The sequence below is a fragment of the Aspergillus mulundensis genome, assembly GCF_003369625.1.
Source record: "Aspergillus mulundensis strain DSM 5745 chromosome Unknown scaffold_6, whole genome shotgun sequence".
NCBI lineage: Eukaryota > Fungi > Ascomycota > Eurotiomycetes > Eurotiales > Aspergillaceae > Aspergillus > Aspergillus mulundensis.
The window spans coordinates 412003-431383 of record NW_020797894.1 but is presented as its reverse complement, the minus strand read 5'-3'; the positions used below and the strand labels follow the sequence as shown (position 1 = coordinate 431383).

General features: G+C 53.1%; 6 protein-coding genes across 6 annotated transcripts; 3 read left to right on the top strand and 3 right to left on the bottom strand.

The window, feature by feature from the left end:
• Positions 1-266: 266 nt before the first annotated feature.
• DSM5745_06366 (C2H2-type zinc finger protein) lies at positions 267-2469 on the bottom strand (the record flags this gene model as incomplete). Its single annotated transcript, XM_026748382.1, has 7 exons — positions 267-391; positions 454-516; positions 568-595; positions 646-722; positions 767-907; positions 952-2314; positions 2386-2469. The coding sequence occupies 7 exons, from the start codon at positions 2467-2469 to the stop codon at positions 267-269; spliced, it is 1881 nt and encodes a 626-aa protein (XP_026602686.1).
• A 659-nt stretch (positions 2470-3128) lies between these two features.
• DSM5745_06365 (uncharacterized protein) lies at positions 3129-3637 on the top strand (the record flags this gene model as incomplete). Its single annotated transcript, XM_026748381.1, has 2 exons — positions 3129-3407; positions 3476-3637. 2 exons carry the CDS (start codon positions 3129-3131, stop codon positions 3635-3637), a joined length of 441 nt encoding a protein of 146 aa, XP_026602685.1.
• A 113-nt stretch (positions 3638-3750) lies between these two features.
• DSM5745_06364 (DEAD/DEAH box RNA helicase) lies at positions 3751-7504 on the bottom strand (the record flags this gene model as incomplete). Its single annotated transcript, XM_026748380.1, has 5 exons — positions 3751-4025; positions 4087-6456; positions 6513-6930; positions 6987-7307; positions 7364-7504. 5 exons carry the CDS (start codon positions 7502-7504, stop codon positions 3751-3753), a joined length of 3525 nt encoding a protein of 1174 aa, XP_026602684.1.
• A 527-nt stretch (positions 7505-8031) lies between these two features.
• DSM5745_06363 (HMG-box domain-containing protein) lies at positions 8032-9117 on the top strand (the record flags this gene model as incomplete). The annotated part of the gene is made up of 3 exons (XM_026748379.1): positions 8032-8616; positions 8671-8964; positions 9016-9117. 3 exons carry the CDS (start codon positions 8032-8034, stop codon positions 9115-9117), a joined length of 981 nt encoding a protein of 326 aa, XP_026602683.1.
• A 2499-nt stretch (positions 9118-11616) lies between these two features.
• On the top strand, positions 11617-17277 carry DSM5745_06362 (uncharacterized protein; the record flags this gene model as incomplete). Its single annotated transcript, XM_026748378.1, has 4 exons — positions 11617-12549; positions 12602-15695; positions 15743-15873; positions 15928-17277. The coding sequence occupies 4 exons, from the start codon at positions 11617-11619 to the stop codon at positions 17275-17277; spliced, it is 5508 nt and encodes a 1835-aa protein (XP_026602682.1).
• Positions 17278-17506: 229 nt separating this feature from the next.
• On the bottom strand, positions 17507-18701 carry DSM5745_06361 (putative mitochondrial carrier protein; the record flags this gene model as incomplete). Its single annotated transcript, XM_026748377.1, has 3 exons — positions 17507-18327; positions 18403-18592; positions 18672-18701. 3 exons carry the CDS (start codon positions 18699-18701, stop codon positions 17507-17509), a joined length of 1041 nt encoding a protein of 346 aa, XP_026602681.1.
• Between the last annotated feature and the right edge of the window lie 680 nt (positions 18702-19381).

Genomic DNA, 19381 nt, shown 5'->3' with positions numbered 1-19381 from the left:
GATGTTCAAAACATGACTCGACTTTACCTAACCAGGTACCTAGATCAGCAGCATGCATTGCCGAATGGCAGCGTAGTATCCAATCATTAATCATCTCGACTCGTCACGCTCATCGCATCAAAAGCAAGCGGTACTCTATATGTACGTACTCCACCCCGCGTATGTATATGATAGTATAGACAAACTGTAAACCGATCCATCAATTACCAAAGTAAATTTCATCCGTCGATAACGCCTTAGCTCCGGGTATCAGTCGTTTTGTATCGTTACGCCATGCCGAAAGACGCCTGCAGTGCGAATTGATCGTCTATCGGAGACATAGAACCGAGGATTGGGGTGGGGATTTGGAGTTCGGTTTTGTGTGTTGAGCGCATGTGTCGTTTGAGTTGGTCTGAATGTAAATTTAGTATGCTATTCGGGTGACGGTGGAGCAGAAAAGAGTAAGTGGCGTACCAGGTCGAGTAAAGCTCTTGTTACAGCCGGGATGAACGCATTTGTGTCTTCGTTCGCCGTGTGCTTAATAACGTCAGAATACTGTAGCTGATATGAAAGGTCGGAAAGACTTACTGAGTCTGTGGCTAGACATATTTGATGACTATAATGATCTGTCAGTACTGTATCTGAGCAAAGAGTTGAATGGCTTACATCGCCAGTTTGGAAGTTGCAACCCGGATACGTGCACTTGAACGGTTTCTCGCCGGTATGAGTTCGGGAGTGAGTTTCTATCTAGTCAGTTATTTAGATACGATAGAGACAGAGAACATACTTAGTTCGCTGCTATCCGTGAAGGACTTGCCGCACTCTGTACACTTGTATGGCTTCTCGCCACGGTGACTTCGTTCATGACGCTCGAGAGTTGCTTGCCGGGCGAACAGCTTTCCACAAACCGAGCATTGAAAGTTTTTGTCTGTAAAGTTAGTTTGAGACATTTATAGTGTGTGAAGACCTTACAATTGCTGTGAGTGAGGAAATGGCCCTGCAGCTTCGACTTCTGTGAGAATGGCTCCCCGGGACGACCGCACCCCTCCCAGCAGCAGTAGTATCCGATCCCCTTGGCACCATTGACCGGACCCATATGTTGAGAGACAAGATGCTCCTGAAGAGCGCAAGAACTCGAAAAAGTAGCACCACAGCTGGTCTTGGCCCCATGGGAACTCGACACCCATTTGCAGACATGTAACTCACCGTCTGTCGGGGAAAAGTCGGGGCTTGTTATTATCGAGGATATACCGCCATCTAGCGGAGGTGGTGTTTCACCAGGGCTAGGGAGTATTTGAGAGCTGAAACTTGATCGAGAGTGACGAGAGTAGGGTGAGAAGTGGTGAGCGTGTGCGTGGTGGCTTCGGCAACGATGGTTCGAGCGGCAGGGTCCCCTTGCGGGAAGGTTGTTGCTCGTATAGATAGGGTTTTTCATCAGACTGTTTAGGCTCTCATCGTCAAGATGGAGGCAAGTGAAGTTGTTGGAAGTGGCGCCGCCGTCGAGGTTCTCAGAGCAGTTTGATGCTTCGTGGACGTGGAAATGATTCGAATAGTCAGGGCACATTCCAAGCATGTGGAAGACGTCGGAGGGGTTAACCTCATTTGGCATTGGTAATGATGGTGGCAGCATATTTTGTGCCGGAGGGATATGGGGTAGGTTTGCAGAGTGAGGGTCATGATGGTAGCTGTGAGGAGGATGACAGGGAGTGAGTGCTATTGAGTCGGGATTGAAAAAGGCACCAGCACACAGGTGAGCATTCAAGTCTGCAGCGGCATGCTCGGTTGGCTTGGACAACTGGTCTGCCTGGCACTGCTCCAAAGGGAGTGTAAAGTCGTTCTTGTCTGAAGGCATCGGTATCCCCAGTCCGAACAATGACTCCAATGAGTGGTCTGTGATCTCAGGGTTATGGTCGGACTCAAAGCAGTGCTCGTCGAAGCAGATAGGGGCAGGATCATGACAGTGTGGCTCTTCACATCTAGACGCGGAGCAGGTGTCGTCGTGTTCTTCGTCGTGGCAGTCGACAAAGCCGTCGCAGACTGAGGGGCAGGTAATGGAGCAGTTGTCGGTGTCGCAGCAGGCGCCGTCGACATGGGCTTCCGAGGCATTTTGCTCCTTATCAGGGCAGTAGTCAGACGCCGGGGCCACGGACGAACCCTCCGAGCTTTTCCCGTCTAGATGAAAGGACTCCCAATGGCATTCAAGGCAGAAGTCGTCCTTCCCTGTGTGGGTAGCCATCTTGCCTGAGTTTTCTGATGAGGAGTCGTAAGCTGACCCCGAAGAATGCTCTATAAACGAGCGAGACAGAAGCAAAAAGGCATCCAGTTCCTTCGCATGCTGTACCAAGGTCCAGATGGTTAGCTAGCCCTGATGCGATGCAAGCGAGGGGCATTGAGACGATCACATACCAATGACAGTCGGCGTGGGCGCTGGGTAGAGGGAGAGAGGGGGCAGAAGCAGCAGCCCGATTTAGAGGGGCCAGCCTGAGGCATGGCGGGCAGAAGAAGCTGCTGGGGACCTTGGGGATGGTGAACTGCGGATTTCTGATATCAGTGAGGACCCTGCGGGCGTGGGGGGAGGACCTTGGGAGCTAGCACAACAAAGAGGCCACGAATCGCAAGGCGCCCATATCACAACATCCGCGACGACGTCTCGAAGCCACTGCACATCGGCTGCGATTCTCCGTCACCCGGTATGTCAATTATTATCGGATGGTGGGCTGTTCTTGGCAGCAGACGGAGTTCTCTTCCTGAATCTTGCCTGAATCTGCAGGCTGCAAGTTCCCGCGTCCAGATCTGGGAAGAGCCTCCGGAGCACGTGCTCTCACCGCCAAGCTATCTTAGTCTTATCGAGTACGTACTCCGTAGCACAGGCAGAATGGCCTCCAGTGTCTCCATGATGCCATTCAACATCCATACCCAGTCTAGAAGCCACTCGTTATACAGTACTGACCATATCTGAATTCAATTACTCTACTATAATTAACTCATCCATACATCTCACCACTATTCGAGTTTGTCGGTCAGATTCTCATCATCACTCCCCACCCCGCATACCCTCTCCACCAGAGCTCCGTACCTATACTCAACCATCTACTTTACCGCCTCACCAGTCTCATAGTAGACGCTGCGCAAACCAAGCAAGAATAGCAATGGGCAATATCTGCTCTAGTTCCAAGAACGAAGCTGAACCCGGACCATCCTCGCGCCCCGGCCGCGTGCTGGGCTCGAGCACAGCGAACGCCGCACCGCGCGCATCCGTCCCCGCAACCGCCAAATCAAGACCAAAGTCGAACTTCGAGTCGCCTGGGAGGACCTTGGGGACTAACGGTGGAGAAAGTGCTGGAAGCTCAGGAACAGGGCCAGAGCCAGGCACGGGCACGCTAGATGATACTAGTGATGCAAGGGCTCAGGCGGCAATCGCAGCTCAGGTGGGTTCTTGTCTTTGCTTTTTCTTTCTTTTATTTTGTTGTCGCATATGCTAACTGTTGCATGATAGAAACGTGCCGAAGCGGCAGGGTCTGCGAACAAAGGGAAATTAGGGTCAAAGTTGGCGGCGCAAAAGGCTCAGACGCAGACGCAGACGTTGAATGAGGTTAGTAGGGAGGAAAGAGCTGCTAGGGATGCAGACGAGGCATCTACCGTGAGGAAGTGGGATTGAGTTGCCTGGAACGGGGAATCATGACGTCTGGCGAGCATTGTATATATCTGACAGACTCGGTGCCTAACGGGTTGATGTGATAGATGCAATTGATGTGTTACAAGGACGCGAATCTATACCACACTGTATCGTCCAGATGCCGGAGCCCGAGACTCGCTATCCACCGCGGCGATTGTGCCCTCCTTCAACAAGCGCATCAACTCCCGCATCGCATTCGTCACTGACAGCTCGGTTTCACCTTCGACCAGAATGTACAGCTTGGGGTTCTCTCCCGGACCAGGCTCTTTGCCGGCAGCGTAAAAGCTACCCTTTGTCGTGATAGACGTGCCAGTAGCCTCGAGAATTTTCGCCACATTCGTACGATTCGTAACCGCCCATCGAGCTTTCTCTGGAATAAGTAGAACACATTAGCAAACTGAATCTTGGAGAGGTGTGGGGTGAAAACTTACGGGGAAAGTCATTGATTTCCAAAGTAGCGTGGAACGCACCAGCGTCGGGACCGCGGTTGTCAATGGGAACACCTGATCTCATGACACCAGCACGGCTGAGACGTGCATGAATATCTGCAACAGCCGAGCCAACCTTATCAAGAGGATTGTTGGGAGCATTTGGATCGACTTCTCTCTTGTGGACAGTGATCTTGCCGTCGAGGTCGATGCCCTTGGGAACGCCAGGTATCTGTGCGGAGGCAGATTGAACGGAAGAGAGTACCTTGTTGAACTGCTCTTCAGCCTGTTCGTTCTTCTTCTCGTCCTTTTCTTCCTCCTCTTCGCCCTCGTCTCCGGTCTTGTATGTGCGGCGCTCGCGCATCCTAGCGGCATCGCGCTCCTGATCCAATCGCTCTAGACCCTTTCCACCAAATCCAGAATTGCTGGCCTTCTCTTTACCGGCCTTGACTTTCTCCAAGAACGAGTCGACCAGCTTTTGCACTGACTCTGGCACCTCTTGTCCGCTTTGCTTTAGTGCTTTGGCGATATCGACCGAGTAACGTTCCTGATCCTCCGTCAAGAAAGTGACTGCTGTTCCTGTGTTGCCGGCACGGCCCGTACGTCCAGCACGGTGCACATAGTCTTCCAAATGGTTTGGCGCATCGTAGTTGACGACAAGCTTCAGCTGTTTGACGTCTAGACCACGGGCAGCAACAGATGTAGCAATTAGGACAGGGAAAATGCCGGCCTTGAAATCTTCGATGGTAGAGTCACGGTCAATTTGATCTTTACCACCGTGGATAGACATGCAAGGATAACCTTTGCGCATCAGCTCCCGGAGAAGAGTATCGGCCGCTTCCTGGCGATCAACAAAGATCAACGACCGTGCGTCCTCATTTTCGTCAGTGGAGTAAAGATTACCCAGTAACTCCAGAAGGCGGATGAACTTCTTATCCTCGTTGCAGACTTCTACAATCTGGGTGATCTCAGGCGCAACGACACTTCTGCCACCCACAACGATTTCAATGGGCTTGGTGAGAGTCTTGCGAGCCAGAGCTTCCATATTTCGTGGGAATGTGGCAGAAAACAGTACAGTCTGACGGTCAGGGCGTACATTGCTGAGGATTTTCATGACTTGAGGCTCAAATCCCATGTCGAACATACGGTCAGCCTCATCCAGGACAACATACGTGACCCGGCGAAGGTTGGTAACTCTCCCAGAGTTCGCTGCCAAGAGATCAATCATCCGTCCTGGAGTGCATACGATGATTTCTGCTCCTCGCTTCAGTTCAGCGATTTGATCCTTGATGGGAGCGCCTCCGTAAGCACAAACAGCCCGCAGATTCAGAGCCTTCAGGAACGGTTTGCAGTCCTTGTGAATCTGCGTCGCCAACTCACGGGTGGGCGTCATGATCAAGCCCACTGGGCCCTCCATATTCTCAAGCGGCCGCTGATCTTTAATATGCCTGAACATGGGAATCAGAAATGCCATTGTCTTTCCGGATCCTGTCTTCGCCACGCCGATCACATCACGGCCCGACATAATGGCAGGAATCGCTTGCGCTTGGATGGAAGTGAGACTCTCAAAGCCAAGCTTGTCGACAACGTCCAGCGTCTGTATACCTAAGCCACATTGGGACCATTTCTGTACTGGTTTAGGAACATCCAACCCGCGGACTTTGATGCCATCAAGTTCAAGTCGCAAATTCGCCGCTTCCTCTTCAGACATCTGTGCCAAGTCTGACGGTTCGGTGTAGAACTTGCGTCGGAACGGCTCATATTCCACCTTTTGATGGTCAACAGTCGGGATATCCTTCTTCTTCTTCGCCTTGCTGGCAATGGCAAGGAAATCTTCAGCATCGCCTTCACCAACAGCAGTCATTCCCACGTCATGCTCATCACCAAAGATAGCCTCGGGCTCTTGTGCCTTGGAGAACTTGGCACCCACTTTCTTCTTTGGGGGAGCGGATTCAGCGAGTTCAGACATAAAAGCATCCAAAGGATCGACCTCTTCCTCCTCTTGGGCGTCAACTTCCATTTTATCAGACATTTCTTCTTTCGCTGGCGTGCTACCATTGGATTTTTCGGCAAGTGCTTCGTTTTGCAGGCGTTCCTCCCGTCGCTCGGCAGCTATGCGAGCGGCAGCGGCAGCCTCCTCTTCGGTTTCTCCATCTTGCATGTCAACGTCGTCGTCATCGTCTGCAGTCGCGTCCGCTGCTTTACTAGCATTTGAATCGTCCACGGGCGGTGTCGGTAGGCGTTCGAGTTTCCTCCGTGTTGATTCTTCTTCACCGAATCCTAGCGTCTTAGTGGCGATTGATTTCTCATTGTCCGCCACTTGCTTGGAGCCCAATCCGAATCTCCCCACATTGCCTTTTGCCTTTAATGCAGCTAGAGCAGCGTGTAAGCATTGAGCATACAATGACATAAGCGAGGGGAGAACATACCTGAAGATGGAGTGTTGTTCGAAGTTTTGTTATCTTGTACCTTCGCTGGCAATCCAACCGAGGTTTTGACAGGGGACGGAACAGACACGTCATTCCCCAGAACAGATGGAGCAATTGGGGTCTGAGCAGCACTCTTGGCGATAGCTTTCGGATCGAATTTTCCAGCATATGCAGCTGGAGCGGCATCAACGCCTTGCGGGGCAGGAGACTGGGGAGAACTAACGGCTGGTGACAACCCAGACTTTCTATCGATTTCTTCCAAGATATTTCTTGGCCCACCGGAGGCTTCAGCCTCCTTCTGCTTTCGTTCTTTCTCAGCAGCCTGCTTTTGCTTCCATGCCTCAAGCTTTGCAAGTCGCTCGGCTCTTTTTTCATCGTCCGTTGGCCCTGCGCGTGTCGGCGTCGCCGGCTTTGAGGCCTGGCCAGTCAGTATAAGTAGTGATCAATCGTAGCAGGATTAAGACCAAAACGTACCTCGCGAGATTTAGGCTCGGAGCCCCTGGTCCGATCTCGGCTATCGTCCCGTCTAGACTTGTGCTTCAAGTCAGCAGAATCGTCTGTCCGTCTTCGGGCCCGGTCGCGGGAGTCATCTCGCCTGCTTCGATAGTCCCTATCGCGGCTGCGGCTCCTTCGGCGATAGTCACGGTCACGATCTCGGTCTCTAGAGCGGCGTCGATCTCGGGAGCGGTCTCGGCGTCGATAACCGTCTTCCTCGCGGTGGCTGTCGCGTCTGTCTACGGAGCGGTCGCGTCTTCGGTATGATTCGCGGTCACGGTCACGGTCACGATATCGCCGCTAGAGAAGAAGCAGGGTTAGAGAAGTACAGGAGAAACCGGAGCACAAGTACTGACCTCGGGGCTACGAGACCTGCGGTAACTGCGGCCATCGTCTCGCTTCCACTCATAGCGGTCGTCGTCTCTGCGACTTCGTCTTGACGATGAGTATGTGCTGCCTACAGGTGATGGTGAGCGAGTATCCCCATGGCGAGCCATTGTTGCAGGCCAGCAATGAGTGAGTATTACTGGGACTCAAAGAACACCCGAGGACGCGGCGAGATGAGCGAAGCAGTTCCTAGATTACCGTTCCATTTAATGTCGAGTTCAGAAAAATTGCACCTCGGCAGCAAACACTGTGCTGGAGTTATCTGCTTATCTAGTTCTGGTCGAGTGCCGCTCTTTTTTCACGGAGTAGCCCAAGCATTGGCCACCCGCGCACGTGACACAGAGATGAGATCACTCACTTGCCCTGGATCACATGACAGCTACTTTCCTTGGCACGGCACAGTCTACCAACATAGGTACCAAGCCCAAACAAACCCCAGCCTTCCGGTTGCAGCTCAAGGTAAGGCCCAGAGTCAGCTACTACTGCGCCATAGCCCCTGCAGTGGGATTGTCGCTCTGATCACGCTAGCATTGCACTTCTTTTATCACTAACACATCAGATATAGTGCGTTCCGTCTTTTCTCTCCATCCATCCCTTCCATTGCTGACCGTGCCCTGTACAGTCATTGAAGCTCGCGATGCCTCTCAATCTCGTCCGACAAGGCGGAGGTATCTTCCGGAACCTTCCAGTCAATGGTGCCGTCGCGCGTCCAGTTCGTGTCGTTTCGTCGCAGCACCACGTCCGACGCATCGCCTTCGTCGCACGTCGTTCCTCAATCTCGATCACCCGCAGCCTGCCCTGTATTAGCTCGACAGTCAGTTATCAAGTCCGAAGCTATGCCTCTCCAGCGCGCTCTGTCAAATCTGCTGGCAGCAAGTCTATTGAGCCTACGGAACCCACCAAGGCCAAGAAGCCTGCGAAGGTAGCCAAGAAGCCTGCGAAGCAACCTGCAAAGAAGCCTGCGAAGAAGAAAGCTCCGAGCAGGAAGGGTCCCTTGACTGAGAAACAAATTGAAGCGCGGGAAGAAAAGAAGAAGCGCGAGGAGCTCCGCCAGCTCAAAAAGATCGCTTTGCAGCTGCCAAAGAAGCTGCCGCAAAACTACATCGCGGTAGCTCTTCTGGATAAGTATCATATGGTTGACAAATCCGACAATCCCACTGCGAACGAGGCTTTCAGAAGGGCTCATGATATTGTGCGATCGATCAGCCCTGAGGAGAAACAGGTCCGTGAACTCCTTGCCCCCATAACTTTCTGTTCCAGCGCTAACGGACTTCAGCGGTACGCCGATCAAGGCAAAGCCAACAAGGTTGCTAATGAGGCTGCTTTGAAAGCGTTTGTGGAGAGTCACAGCCCTCTTCAGATCCTGGAAGCCAACCGAGCTCGGCGCCGACTCGCAAGGCTCCGCACCCAGACCAAGTGCACTCTCATTCATGATGAGCGGTTGGTTAAGCCCCCAAGGGCGTCTTGGATTTTCTTCTTTACGGAGAATCGCGACAAGAACGCAGACGTTTGGGACGCCAGCAAGGCTCTGAAATCTGAGTGGAAGAACTTGTCGGAATCGGAGAAATCGGTAAGTTACTTGCCGTAGAAACGTGCTTTTGAAACCAACTAATCGGAATAGAAATACAAACGATTGGCCAAAGAAGACCGGGCACGCTACGAGCGTGAACATCTCGAGGTGTATGGTTACCCAGCACGAAAACCAAGCAGGGCTCGGCAATAGAGAAGACATCTTGTTGACCAACCCGTCACACCTCTAAGAGATTATTTTGCTAGGGTAACTCAAGCTTATGACTTGGTATCAACGGTATTTGATTTTATCATGGGGACAAGGCTTTTGTCGGGGGTAAAGGACTGGCTGGGTCTGTTTCGTTCAGTGTTCTGTATCTCGGGCCATCTCCGGCCTTTGTTTTCCCACTAGGTGTTATCAGTGTACTTTACTGCTTCAATAATCTACTGCAGATTTGTACGTGTACTCTCGCTAAACCGGCATTATGCCTGACTATGAGCACAGTTCTGCCACCACAAGAGGATCGTTGAGGCTCCGCCTCTTGCCCACATAGGAATTTCGACTGTCAAGGATATCACGCCCATCCAAGCTAAGCTCAGGTGCTCGTAATGTTTCCAGGCATGCAGAGTTCAGTCCTATTTACCTACGCAATGATATATGAGCTGCCAATCATCCAAGAATGGGAGAAAGTGTACAGGATGAGTTTCTTCACGCTACAGGGTAATACATAAACGATTGTCTGGCAGACCTAGAAGAGTTGGAGCAAGACGCATTAACCATTGACCTGTTTGAACCTATCTACTTAGGTGGCCGAACGAGGCCGAACTCGAAGAGTCTGAGAATGCAGGCACGGCGTATCCATGTTGGGCATGAAGAAAATGCAGGCCACTACTGCCCATCTACGGAGCATTTAGTCTGTAGTGGGTATCGCAGATGAAGAGCTACAGAAGGCCGAGTTGAGTCATCGCGGTCAGATTCTGATTATTCTTTGAAGCTTCCAAAAGACTTGAGCCTGTGAGTCCGTTGATCTGTCTTCACCTTAGATGGACTGCTGAAACATGTAAAGGCCTCCCGCAAGTCATAGCAGATAGAGACGGGAGCAGTCAGATCGATTGAGGCCTTACGCAGAGGATGGCAATTGGCAAGCAACCTTGGAACTCAAAGAGCATTCGACGGCGTCAGCCGCGAGACAAAGAAAAAAGAGAAGAACCAATGACAACGGCCTTTTTTCTTCCATAGGCTGCGGGGGTTGTCTCGACTAGGTCTTCGCCTTCGATGCGGTGAGGGAGACCTCCCCATTCAGTACTCCGTACTGTAGTTTCAGTTTGGCGGCTACCGTACCCGAGGTTCTCGTTGGAGAAGCGATCCTCGATACTGGATAGGCTAGTAGAAGCCGGTGCTGTACTCGAAGTAGGAAGATGCAGACTCGAGGGTCTGGGCGACGACAATATGAACCAAGATCCCTGATGATCGGACCAATGCTCGCACCATGGCATTGTTGTCGAGGTATAACCAAGGGTCCGATCCTCTTGGAAACCCCCCACTCGTTGGCGACAACACCTGTAAACAATCATGATTAAACGTTGAAAACGGACCCGGTCAGGTAGCTATCGGACTGTACGGAGTAGGTGACTCGACAGATGCGGGTATAAAGCTGCAATCTCCCTTGGCTACATCTATCGTGCATAAGACTTGTGCGAAGGAGGGGTGGACTCTTTATCGATAGGGCGGTTTGCTCCCACCGCTGATTCTCTAAGTGGCCTGTCCCTGCGTGACTCCATCGTATCTTTTGTTCTCTTCCTACAATCATTATTTTGCTTAATGGACACTTGACTGTTCCAGTCCTCTTTTTGTCTTTTGTCACCAAATTCAATGCGCCTGTCCCATCGCGACTAGCAGTGCTTCATCCTTTTGCTCCCCAGCCACCGTTTATACTCGATCGCCTGGACGCCGATCAATGCGTAGCACAGATCCCACGGGTAAGCATGCAACGAACAAGAGGAGGGGAGCCTGCCCAGCCCAGAATGAGACTGATTTGATGGCTGCTGCTGCTGGGAAAGCACAGCAAACGAAAAATTTTCCCTCTTGCTTCAAGCGCAACCACTAACATTGCTGGCTTTGCAAGCCCCTTTACTGTAGTTCTACATTCCTCGTCCTAGCTGTCGCACATTGTCCAATAACGTCTTGCCGTTGGCCGATCTTTCGCAACACCCTCCTTCATTCCAACGCTACCAGTGCCAGTCCCACCGCCTCGACCTTGAAAGTCATGAAGTTCATGACTTCTCCGTTTCCCTGCTGAGCCAGCATCCTGCGATTACTCGTCGCTCTCGGAGCCCGATGCTTCGATTGTTTACGCTCTGCCGACAGAACTCGGTTCCCGATTGATGAGCTTTTGGTTCTATAGTTTTGGTGCTAGCAACGTTGGATGATTTTGGTTTACTACAGTTGCTGAGGTCCATAATTGCGACTTTTTGAGCTTGCGCCGATATTCGGGCGTTTCTAATTTTCTTGGACGGGGTGGTTTTCTGCTCATTTCACAGGTTTCGCGTCGAGTCGAGAACAATATAAGCGCGTGCGGTCTCACCTACGGCTCGGTATCGATCGCATGCGCGTGGCCCACTCGGATCGCTGGCCATTTCACTGCCCATCATGGATTCTACACGCATACAACATCGCGGGATAATAGCCAACGCGGTTCCGCGTTACATACAGATGTCGTCCCCGGAGAAGCGTCGAAATGGAGCTGATTATAGACTATGGTCCGGGCTTGGAATGAAAGGAGCCCTAACGGAGATAAAGGCTGTGGATGCTATTTCTCTCCAAGTTGACGGAGGTGCTGAACATAGTGCGTTGGCTTTGGCAGCGAAGGTTATAGTTGTATGGTATCCTGCGGCGCAACTTATCATCACTGTGCATGAATACTCATCATTTCTACTTACACAGGATATTGAGCGCTGTCTGAGCGAATTCCATGACTCGAGGTCCAACTTTGAGGTTGACCTGCACATTCCGAATACCTTCTGCGCCCCCTCTCCACCCTCGTACGATGAAGCGATCGATGATTTGCCTCCCGAGTATTCTGAGACTGCACCGCTAGCTCATCAAAAGTGTCTGGTTCAAGACGCGGGGTTGGATGAAAGAGGAAGTTCAGAAAGCAAGTCCCTACGTGAGACTATTGACTTTGAGAACCCCTCTGCCATTCGCGAACATAAAGGCAAGAAGAAGAAAGGAGGAGCTGCGAAGAGTAATCCACCGCCGCCCGCCAATGATCCGCCGCCACCGCCGCCGCCGGAAGAAAACAACGAACCGCCAGATGAAGGCGCTGGTGATGCAGGCGGCTCCGGGGATGGAAACGGTGACGACGGTAATAACGGTGGTGACGGCGGAGACGACGACGGCTGGGGTGATGTCTGGGGCACAACGACCAACAAGAAGAAGAAGAAACAAAAGCAGAAAGAGGAGGAGGAGAGACTGAAGAAAGAAGAGGAAGAGCGGCTGGCTAAGGAAGAGGAAGAACGCAAAGCGCAGGAAGAGGCCGCAGCATCACAAGACACAGGACTCAGTTGGGCGGACGACGTCGACGGGGACAACGACGACTCTTGGGCTGGAGTTGGCGCCGGGAAGAAGAAGAAAAAGAAGGGCAATGTGTGTGCTGTCACGTATCCGCTAGATTAACTTCTTTGCTAACTATGAGCAGTTGGAACCAGCTGAGGCTGATCTCCAGGACGTGAGCCTCAATGACGGAGCTCCCCAGCTAGACCTGAATCTCGACGGACAAAAATCAACTGGATTCAGCTTTGGTGCATGGGGCGGAGGAGGTAGTGGTGGAGGCGGCAGCAAATGGGGCCTTGATGCTCTATCGGGTGGAAGCAAGGGAAAAGATACAAACCCTTGGGGCGGTGGTCTTAAAGCCGATCCCCTGAATATGTCCATGGGATTTGGGTTTGGCGGAGGCTTCGATCCAGCTCCGCCTGCGGCGAATGATGATTCTAAGGACACGAAGGATGACGATGGCTGGGGAAGTTGGGATCCTATGTCGAAGAAGAAGGACAAGAAGAATGCAGCAGAGGAGCCTATTATCGAGGAGCCACCCAAGGCCCCTGAGCCGCCGCCCCCTGATGATTGGTTAGGGGGTTTCGCTACAACTAAGAAAGGCAAAAAAGCGAAGAAGAAGGAAGAGGAGGAGAGGAAGAAGCGCGAGGAAGAAGAGAGAAAGCGCCAAGAGGAAGAAGAAGCAGAGAAGAAGCGGCTAGAGGAAGAGGAGGAGGAGAGAAAGCGACAGGAGGAAGAGGAGGAGGAGAGAAAGAGGCAAGAAGAAGAGGAGGAAAGGCTTAGGCAAGAGGAGGAAGAGCGGCTGGCAAAAGAGGAGGAGGAACGAAAAGCCAAGGAGGAAGAGGAGCGCAAGGCCAAGGAGGAGGCGGAGAAGAATGACGGTTGGAGCTCAGGTTGGGCTTTTACTACTGCAACTGATAAAAAGAAGAAGAAGAAAGGCAAGGCTGCACTGATACCGGAGCCAGCCCCAGAGCCGCGTCGCGAGCCGACCCCTCCTCCAGCTGAACCAGAACCAGAACCAGAACCAGAACCAGAGCCTGAACCTGAACCCGAGCCGGAGCCGGAACCTGAGGAGTGGAAACCTGATTTCCCGGACGATCCTCTCTACGATAACTGGATGAATCTATCTTCCAAGGAACGAAAGAAGCGCGAGAGAGGGTTGACTAAGAAAGGCCTCCCTATCCCTGGTCGTGACTTTCCCCTTGAGCCTCCACCAAAACCAGAACCTGCGCCTGAGGCCGAACCGGAGCCGCAGCCTGAGCTTGAGCCTGAGCTTGAGCCTGAGCTTGAGCCTGAGCCAGAACCTGCGCCAGAGAAATCCCCTCCAGAGCCAGAGACGGTCCCAGACGAAAACAATCAATTGGTTGAGATAGTGCATGAACAGCAGCCTGAAGATGATCCGGCGGAAGATGTTGGGTGGGGTGGCATATGGGGGTCTTCGAAAGACAAGAAGAAAAAGAAGAACAGGATTGCCGCAGAGCCTCCACCCCCTGCACCTACGCCTCCCTCCTTAGGGCTCGAGCGAGAGTTTACCCGAGATTCTGAGCTTGACAGAGAAGATCCTGTCTGGGATGATTTCGACAGCAAGCCCGTCAAAGCCGCCAAAGGATTCTGGGCCAGTTTCGGAGCGGCTACTTTGGGCAGTAAGCCAAAGGTCAGCAAGAAAAAGTCGGACGAGCTGCCTGAGGAACCTGACCCGGTAGAAGAAACGAAGGCCGTGGAACCTGATCTAATTGATATCGCCGACGAACCAGCAGACATCCCACCGGAAGCGCCAGAGCCGCCGCCAATCGCGCCTGAAGCACCTGAGCCAGCCGCGCCAGCCGCGGTGCCAACTAAGACCACCAAGACTAAAACGTCAGCAAAACTTTCCGTCGCAGAGCGCATCAGCGCCCTCGAAAAGGCAAAGAAAGAGAGGCTGAAAGAAAAGGCTGCGCTGGAAAAATTGAAAGCAAGAGAGAAGGAAGCGCCTCCGCCTGAACCAGAGCCTGTGGAGCCGCCCCCGCAGGAAGACCCAGTAGAGGTCGACCCTGAGCCTACTAAGACGGAGCGCTCACATGACTCGGTGCCTGGTAGCTTTCCTGACTTTGACGACCCCCCAGCGGAGCCTGAGCCAGCTGCTGAACCAGAACCAGAACCGGAGCCGGAGCCGGAGCCAGAACCTGAACCTGAGCCAGAACCCGAACCTAAGCCGGAGCCTGTGTCCTTGAAAAAGTTAAAGAAGAAGGAAAAGAAGAAAGGCAAGCTTCCAGAGCCGGAACCTGAAAAGAAAAAGAAGAAGGCGAAGGAGCCTGAGCCTGAGCCCGCACCCGAGCTGGAACCAGTGCCTGAGGCCGAGCCAGTGGCCGAGCTTGAAACCGCACCTGAGCCTGAGGTTGTGCCGGAGCCGGAGCCGGAGCCAGTCATACTTACAAAGTCTGAAAAGAAGAAGAAAAAGAAGTTGAAGAAGGCTGAGGCTGAGGCTATGCCTGACCCGGAGCCAGAGCCGGAAGCGGCCCCAGAAGCTGAGCTCGCGCCAGAAGAACCGGAGCCTGAACCCCCAGCCGAACCTGATGTATCACCTGAAGAGGCCGAGAGGACTCTAGAAGTAGAGGAAGAGCCAGCACCTGCTCCGAAGCCTGATAAGATGGCGAAGAAGGGCAAGAAAGGCTCGAAAAAGCCTGTGCCACCACAAGAACCTCTCACTGCGGATGATATGATGGCAAGCGGCGCACTAGAGCCGGATGGCGAGAATCCAGAGACCCCTGTAAAGCCAGCCAAGAAGGAGCGAGCTCGAGTTGAGCGTGCACCTGCCACGTCTTGGGGCTTCTGGGGTGCTACGCCTCCGAGAAAACCGCAAACCAGGGAGGCTAGACTAAGGAAGAAGGAAGCCCCTGCCATTACGAGGTCAAAGTCGACCAAACAATCCAAAGCGAAGGAGTCTGAGAACGAAGCAGAGCGGTCTTCCGCGTCCGATAAGGACAAACGGCGAGAAGTTAGGGCTAGTCGCGGCATGACGTTTTCGAACTTCATTCTGGGCACGCCACCGCAGCCCTCTCGGACTAAGTCAGTCAGTAGGTCTACTCCCCATGCTTCCAAGCGGTCGTCTAGACATCAGTCGGCCGACATTGATGAAGGCGGGTTTCCAACTCCGCCACCCGAGGATGCCGTTCCGGACAAAGCAGCGAAGACGATGGGTGTCAGGGAATCAAGGTCCAGACATGAGAGACATGAAAGGCATAGGGAGCGGAGAAAATCTCGTACGTTGATCTTTGTTTACGCGTTGAATGACTTCTAACAAGCGTAGGCGCCCCCGACCCATACGCCCTTGACGATGAAGATCTAGTCGTGGTGAACAAGGAAGATGTCGACCAACCCTCGAAAGAAGGCTCAAGACATTCTGGTTCCAGACGCTCTGGGCGAGACTCCGCGCGACGGGTAAGGTCCCCCACAATCCATTCCAGAAAGTGGTTGCGTAATAACATGCGTTAGTCGAGGTCCAATCCCGAAGAACCCCACGAAGACGATAGAGAACCAGACGTATTCTCCGGTCCTGACGACATCGCCTTCGTAGAAGCCCCACCGTCTAGGGAGCGAGAGCGTCGCTTAAAGCGATCAAATACCGTTCCCAAGAAGCCTGAGCCTACCGGTCTAATGGGTCTGCTGGGGTCTTTGCGAAGAAACACAAAGACCGAGCCGCCAGCTCCAGAGCGTCGCAAGTCTCGATCACGCCGCGATGACGACACCAGATACGCGACTGAGACAGAGCGAGATGAGGCCCGTCGCCGACGCGAGGATAGACGGAGACATTCTACCCGACCAGAGGCAGACGGCGAAGGGATTGCACCCGTCATTGGCGCGTTCCCTGACACAGAGGCAGAGGATGCAGAGGCTCGACGGGCAGCTCGTAGAGCGCGACGTGAAGCACGTCAAGCCCCGCAGGCTGCCGCTGACGAGCTGCGGGAGACCGAGATCCGCGAAGCAGAGGAGAGAAGGGCACGCCGAAGAGAAGAAAGAGCCCGCCGAGAGGAACGGGTCCGTGAGCGCGAGGAGCAGGAACGACAACTGCGTGAAGAAGAAGAGCGCCGTCGCGAGGAGAAGCGCGCACGCAGAGCTGCCCGGGAAGAGCGCATACGTAGAGAAGAACAAGAAGCACAGGAGGAAGAGGCCCGATTAGCGGCGGAACGACGCGAGCGCAGACGCCAGCGGGAGGCAGAAATGCACGAGTACTCTGGTTACGGCCACGAACGACGACATCGACACCATTCTCGCGTCGACAACACGGTTGCAAGAGACTTCTACCTCGATAGCCATGAGCCCGAACGCGAAAGGGAACGAGCGCGATACAGCCACCGATCCAGAGACGAGCGTGACCGTGATGCTGACCGATCCAGCCGCAGCCGAAGAAAGTCCCGCGCAGCTGATCCCACAAAACCAACCCCTATGCCGCTCGGCGCACGCAAAGACAAGACTTCTTCGTGGGTAGACTCGCAAGCCGATGAGCCGCCCGAGCCACCTCCAATCGTACCCACCGTTCTCGACATGCCACCTGGCCCCGATGAGCAGATCCCCGGCCATACAATGTCGTCGGATGAAGAGGCTCGTCGTGAGCTGCGAAAGCAGTCAAGGAGGAGGACCAAATATCCTGGACTCAATGACCAGGAGATCGAGGAGATCAGGGCAAGGAGGCGTGAGGCTCGACGAGCGGAGCGAGAGCATGGGAAGGCCAGCTCTAGTGGTGACTACGAGCGAGACCGCGGTGGGAGATATGACCGTGACCGTGGCTATGGAGAGGCGCCGAAGAGGCCGAATTGGCTGAAGAAGCTTACGACTTTTGGATGATGATGATGAATTATTTTATTCTGCTGTACATGCTTGATGATGAACATGATGAAATGATTATGGACTTGGATACCAGTCTGCTTGATTCCTTGACGATTACTTTTTGACATTGACTTTTGCCTAATGATGTGCATCATCTCTTGTCCTTGATACCTTTGTATAACGACTATATGAACCTCCACTACTTTATCAAACAGATACTCTATCTAGTCATATGCAACTCACTAGCCTAGCTACTCTCGTCGGCCTTCCTCTTCCTCCTCTTCTCCAAGTAAAACCTCCCTCCCTCATACATACTCAAATAAATACTGAGCGAGACCGCCGTCCAAACGACCCGAATTGCTCCGCCCCGAAAAAGACCCTTAACCCCTTCATCCCTGAAAATCTTCTTGCCCACAGTCCAAACACTCCCCTGCTCCTTCGATACCTCCTTCCCACCAGACGCAGAAGAATCACCCTCACTGGCAGCAAGCATCATCCGCGTCTTGACAACATCAATCGGCGTCGTGATAACCGACGCAATGCTCCCGGAAACGCTCGCCGCCATGCCCGTGAGTACAGCGCGCTCATAGACAGGCTCTTGGCCCCCGGGTCCAGTTTCTCTTCTAGCATTCACACCAGTATACCCCTGCTGCCGATGCCGCCGCGCAACAAGCCACCCCTTGACAGCCTCGAAAATCGGAAAGTTGATCCCTGTGAACGGCAGATTTCGCCCCACGAGCGCCGAGTACCCGCTCCACAGCTTCCAGGGGTGCTGCTTGAAGCGCGAGAGGACTTGGAGCGTTACGCCCCGGCTTCCGCTTCCGCTTCCGGCTCCGCCTTGTTTTTGTGTCCTTGAGGACGGGGCGTTGGCGTTGTTGATGACCTGCGCATTCTGCTTGATTACTTCTGCGGGTGTGAGGAGGAGGCACGAGACCATTTCGCCAGCGGATGAGGAGAGCGCGTTTATCGCGGGGGCGGGGATGGATGTGAGGAGCGGGGAGGTGGAGGCTTGTTGCGCGGTGGTGAGGGTTGATTTGGCGGTTTCGTAGGTTGTGAAGAATGCTCCTGCTGCATATCACCGCATATCAATTCAGGACCCTGGCCCAGTCTATGTGGGGGAAGTGGACAGGCAATGCGGCGTACAGGCAGGAATGGTACTCAGCACAACGCTGACAACGCCCTGGTATAGTCCGCGGAAGAGCACATTCTTCTTGATTGTGTTTGTTGCTGCGTCCTTGTAGATTGTGGAGTAGTTGGGCGACTGGATGCGGGTCTTTAGTGTGTCGAAGGGATAGACGAGGAAGTCGACTGTTACGACGGCGACGGCGCCAGACTGGGGTAGTTGGGATTGTTAGCTGCGATGTTCATGGGGTTGTGGGGGAGGGACGAAGGTGCGGGGAAGGGAGGCGTACGATCCAGATGTCGAGGGCGCTGTTCTGCATTGTAGATGGCGCATCGTTCTAGACGAGAAATGTAGGGTCAAGAAGAGCATCGTTGTAAAGCAATGCGACTGTCTAGAGGCCATGGTCGCTATCAATGTATGAGGTCATAGCACGTGGAGGCCGTGCCCTAATCTGCATGGAGTAGGATTATAACATTCTTGATTGAGTTATATTCTTATTGTCCTCACAGGCAAGCTTTTGTCGCTCAGTTTTAAAATGCCGGGCTCTCTCCGCTAGTCCATAGCACGTTTGCGACGCGGACCATCGAGTATCGCCCTTGTATTGCTTGCAGTTGGCGGGATATCATCATGATATGTATGGTTGCGGTTGACTGTGGGGTAGATAAATGTGGATGGAGGAGATCCTGGTGAAGGAGACGTAGATAGTCCCTGGCATGTCAAGTCGGAGCCTTACTACGCCAGTAGTGTAGGTGGATAGGTTCTGTTCTTTCAGAGAACAAAGTACAAACCGCGATGGCTTCCAGGACCATATCCAGGGTGTCACGGTGTGAGTTAAGTGATTGGTAGAATAAATTCGGTGATACTATGGATATCAGATTGGTGGGAGGCTAGTTACTCGATTGCAAGATAGATTCCAAGAGCAGGTACCTCAGCAATTGTATACATCCAACTGCAAACGCCTCTTAATTAGCCTTTTTGCACTGGCTTAACAACCGGTTC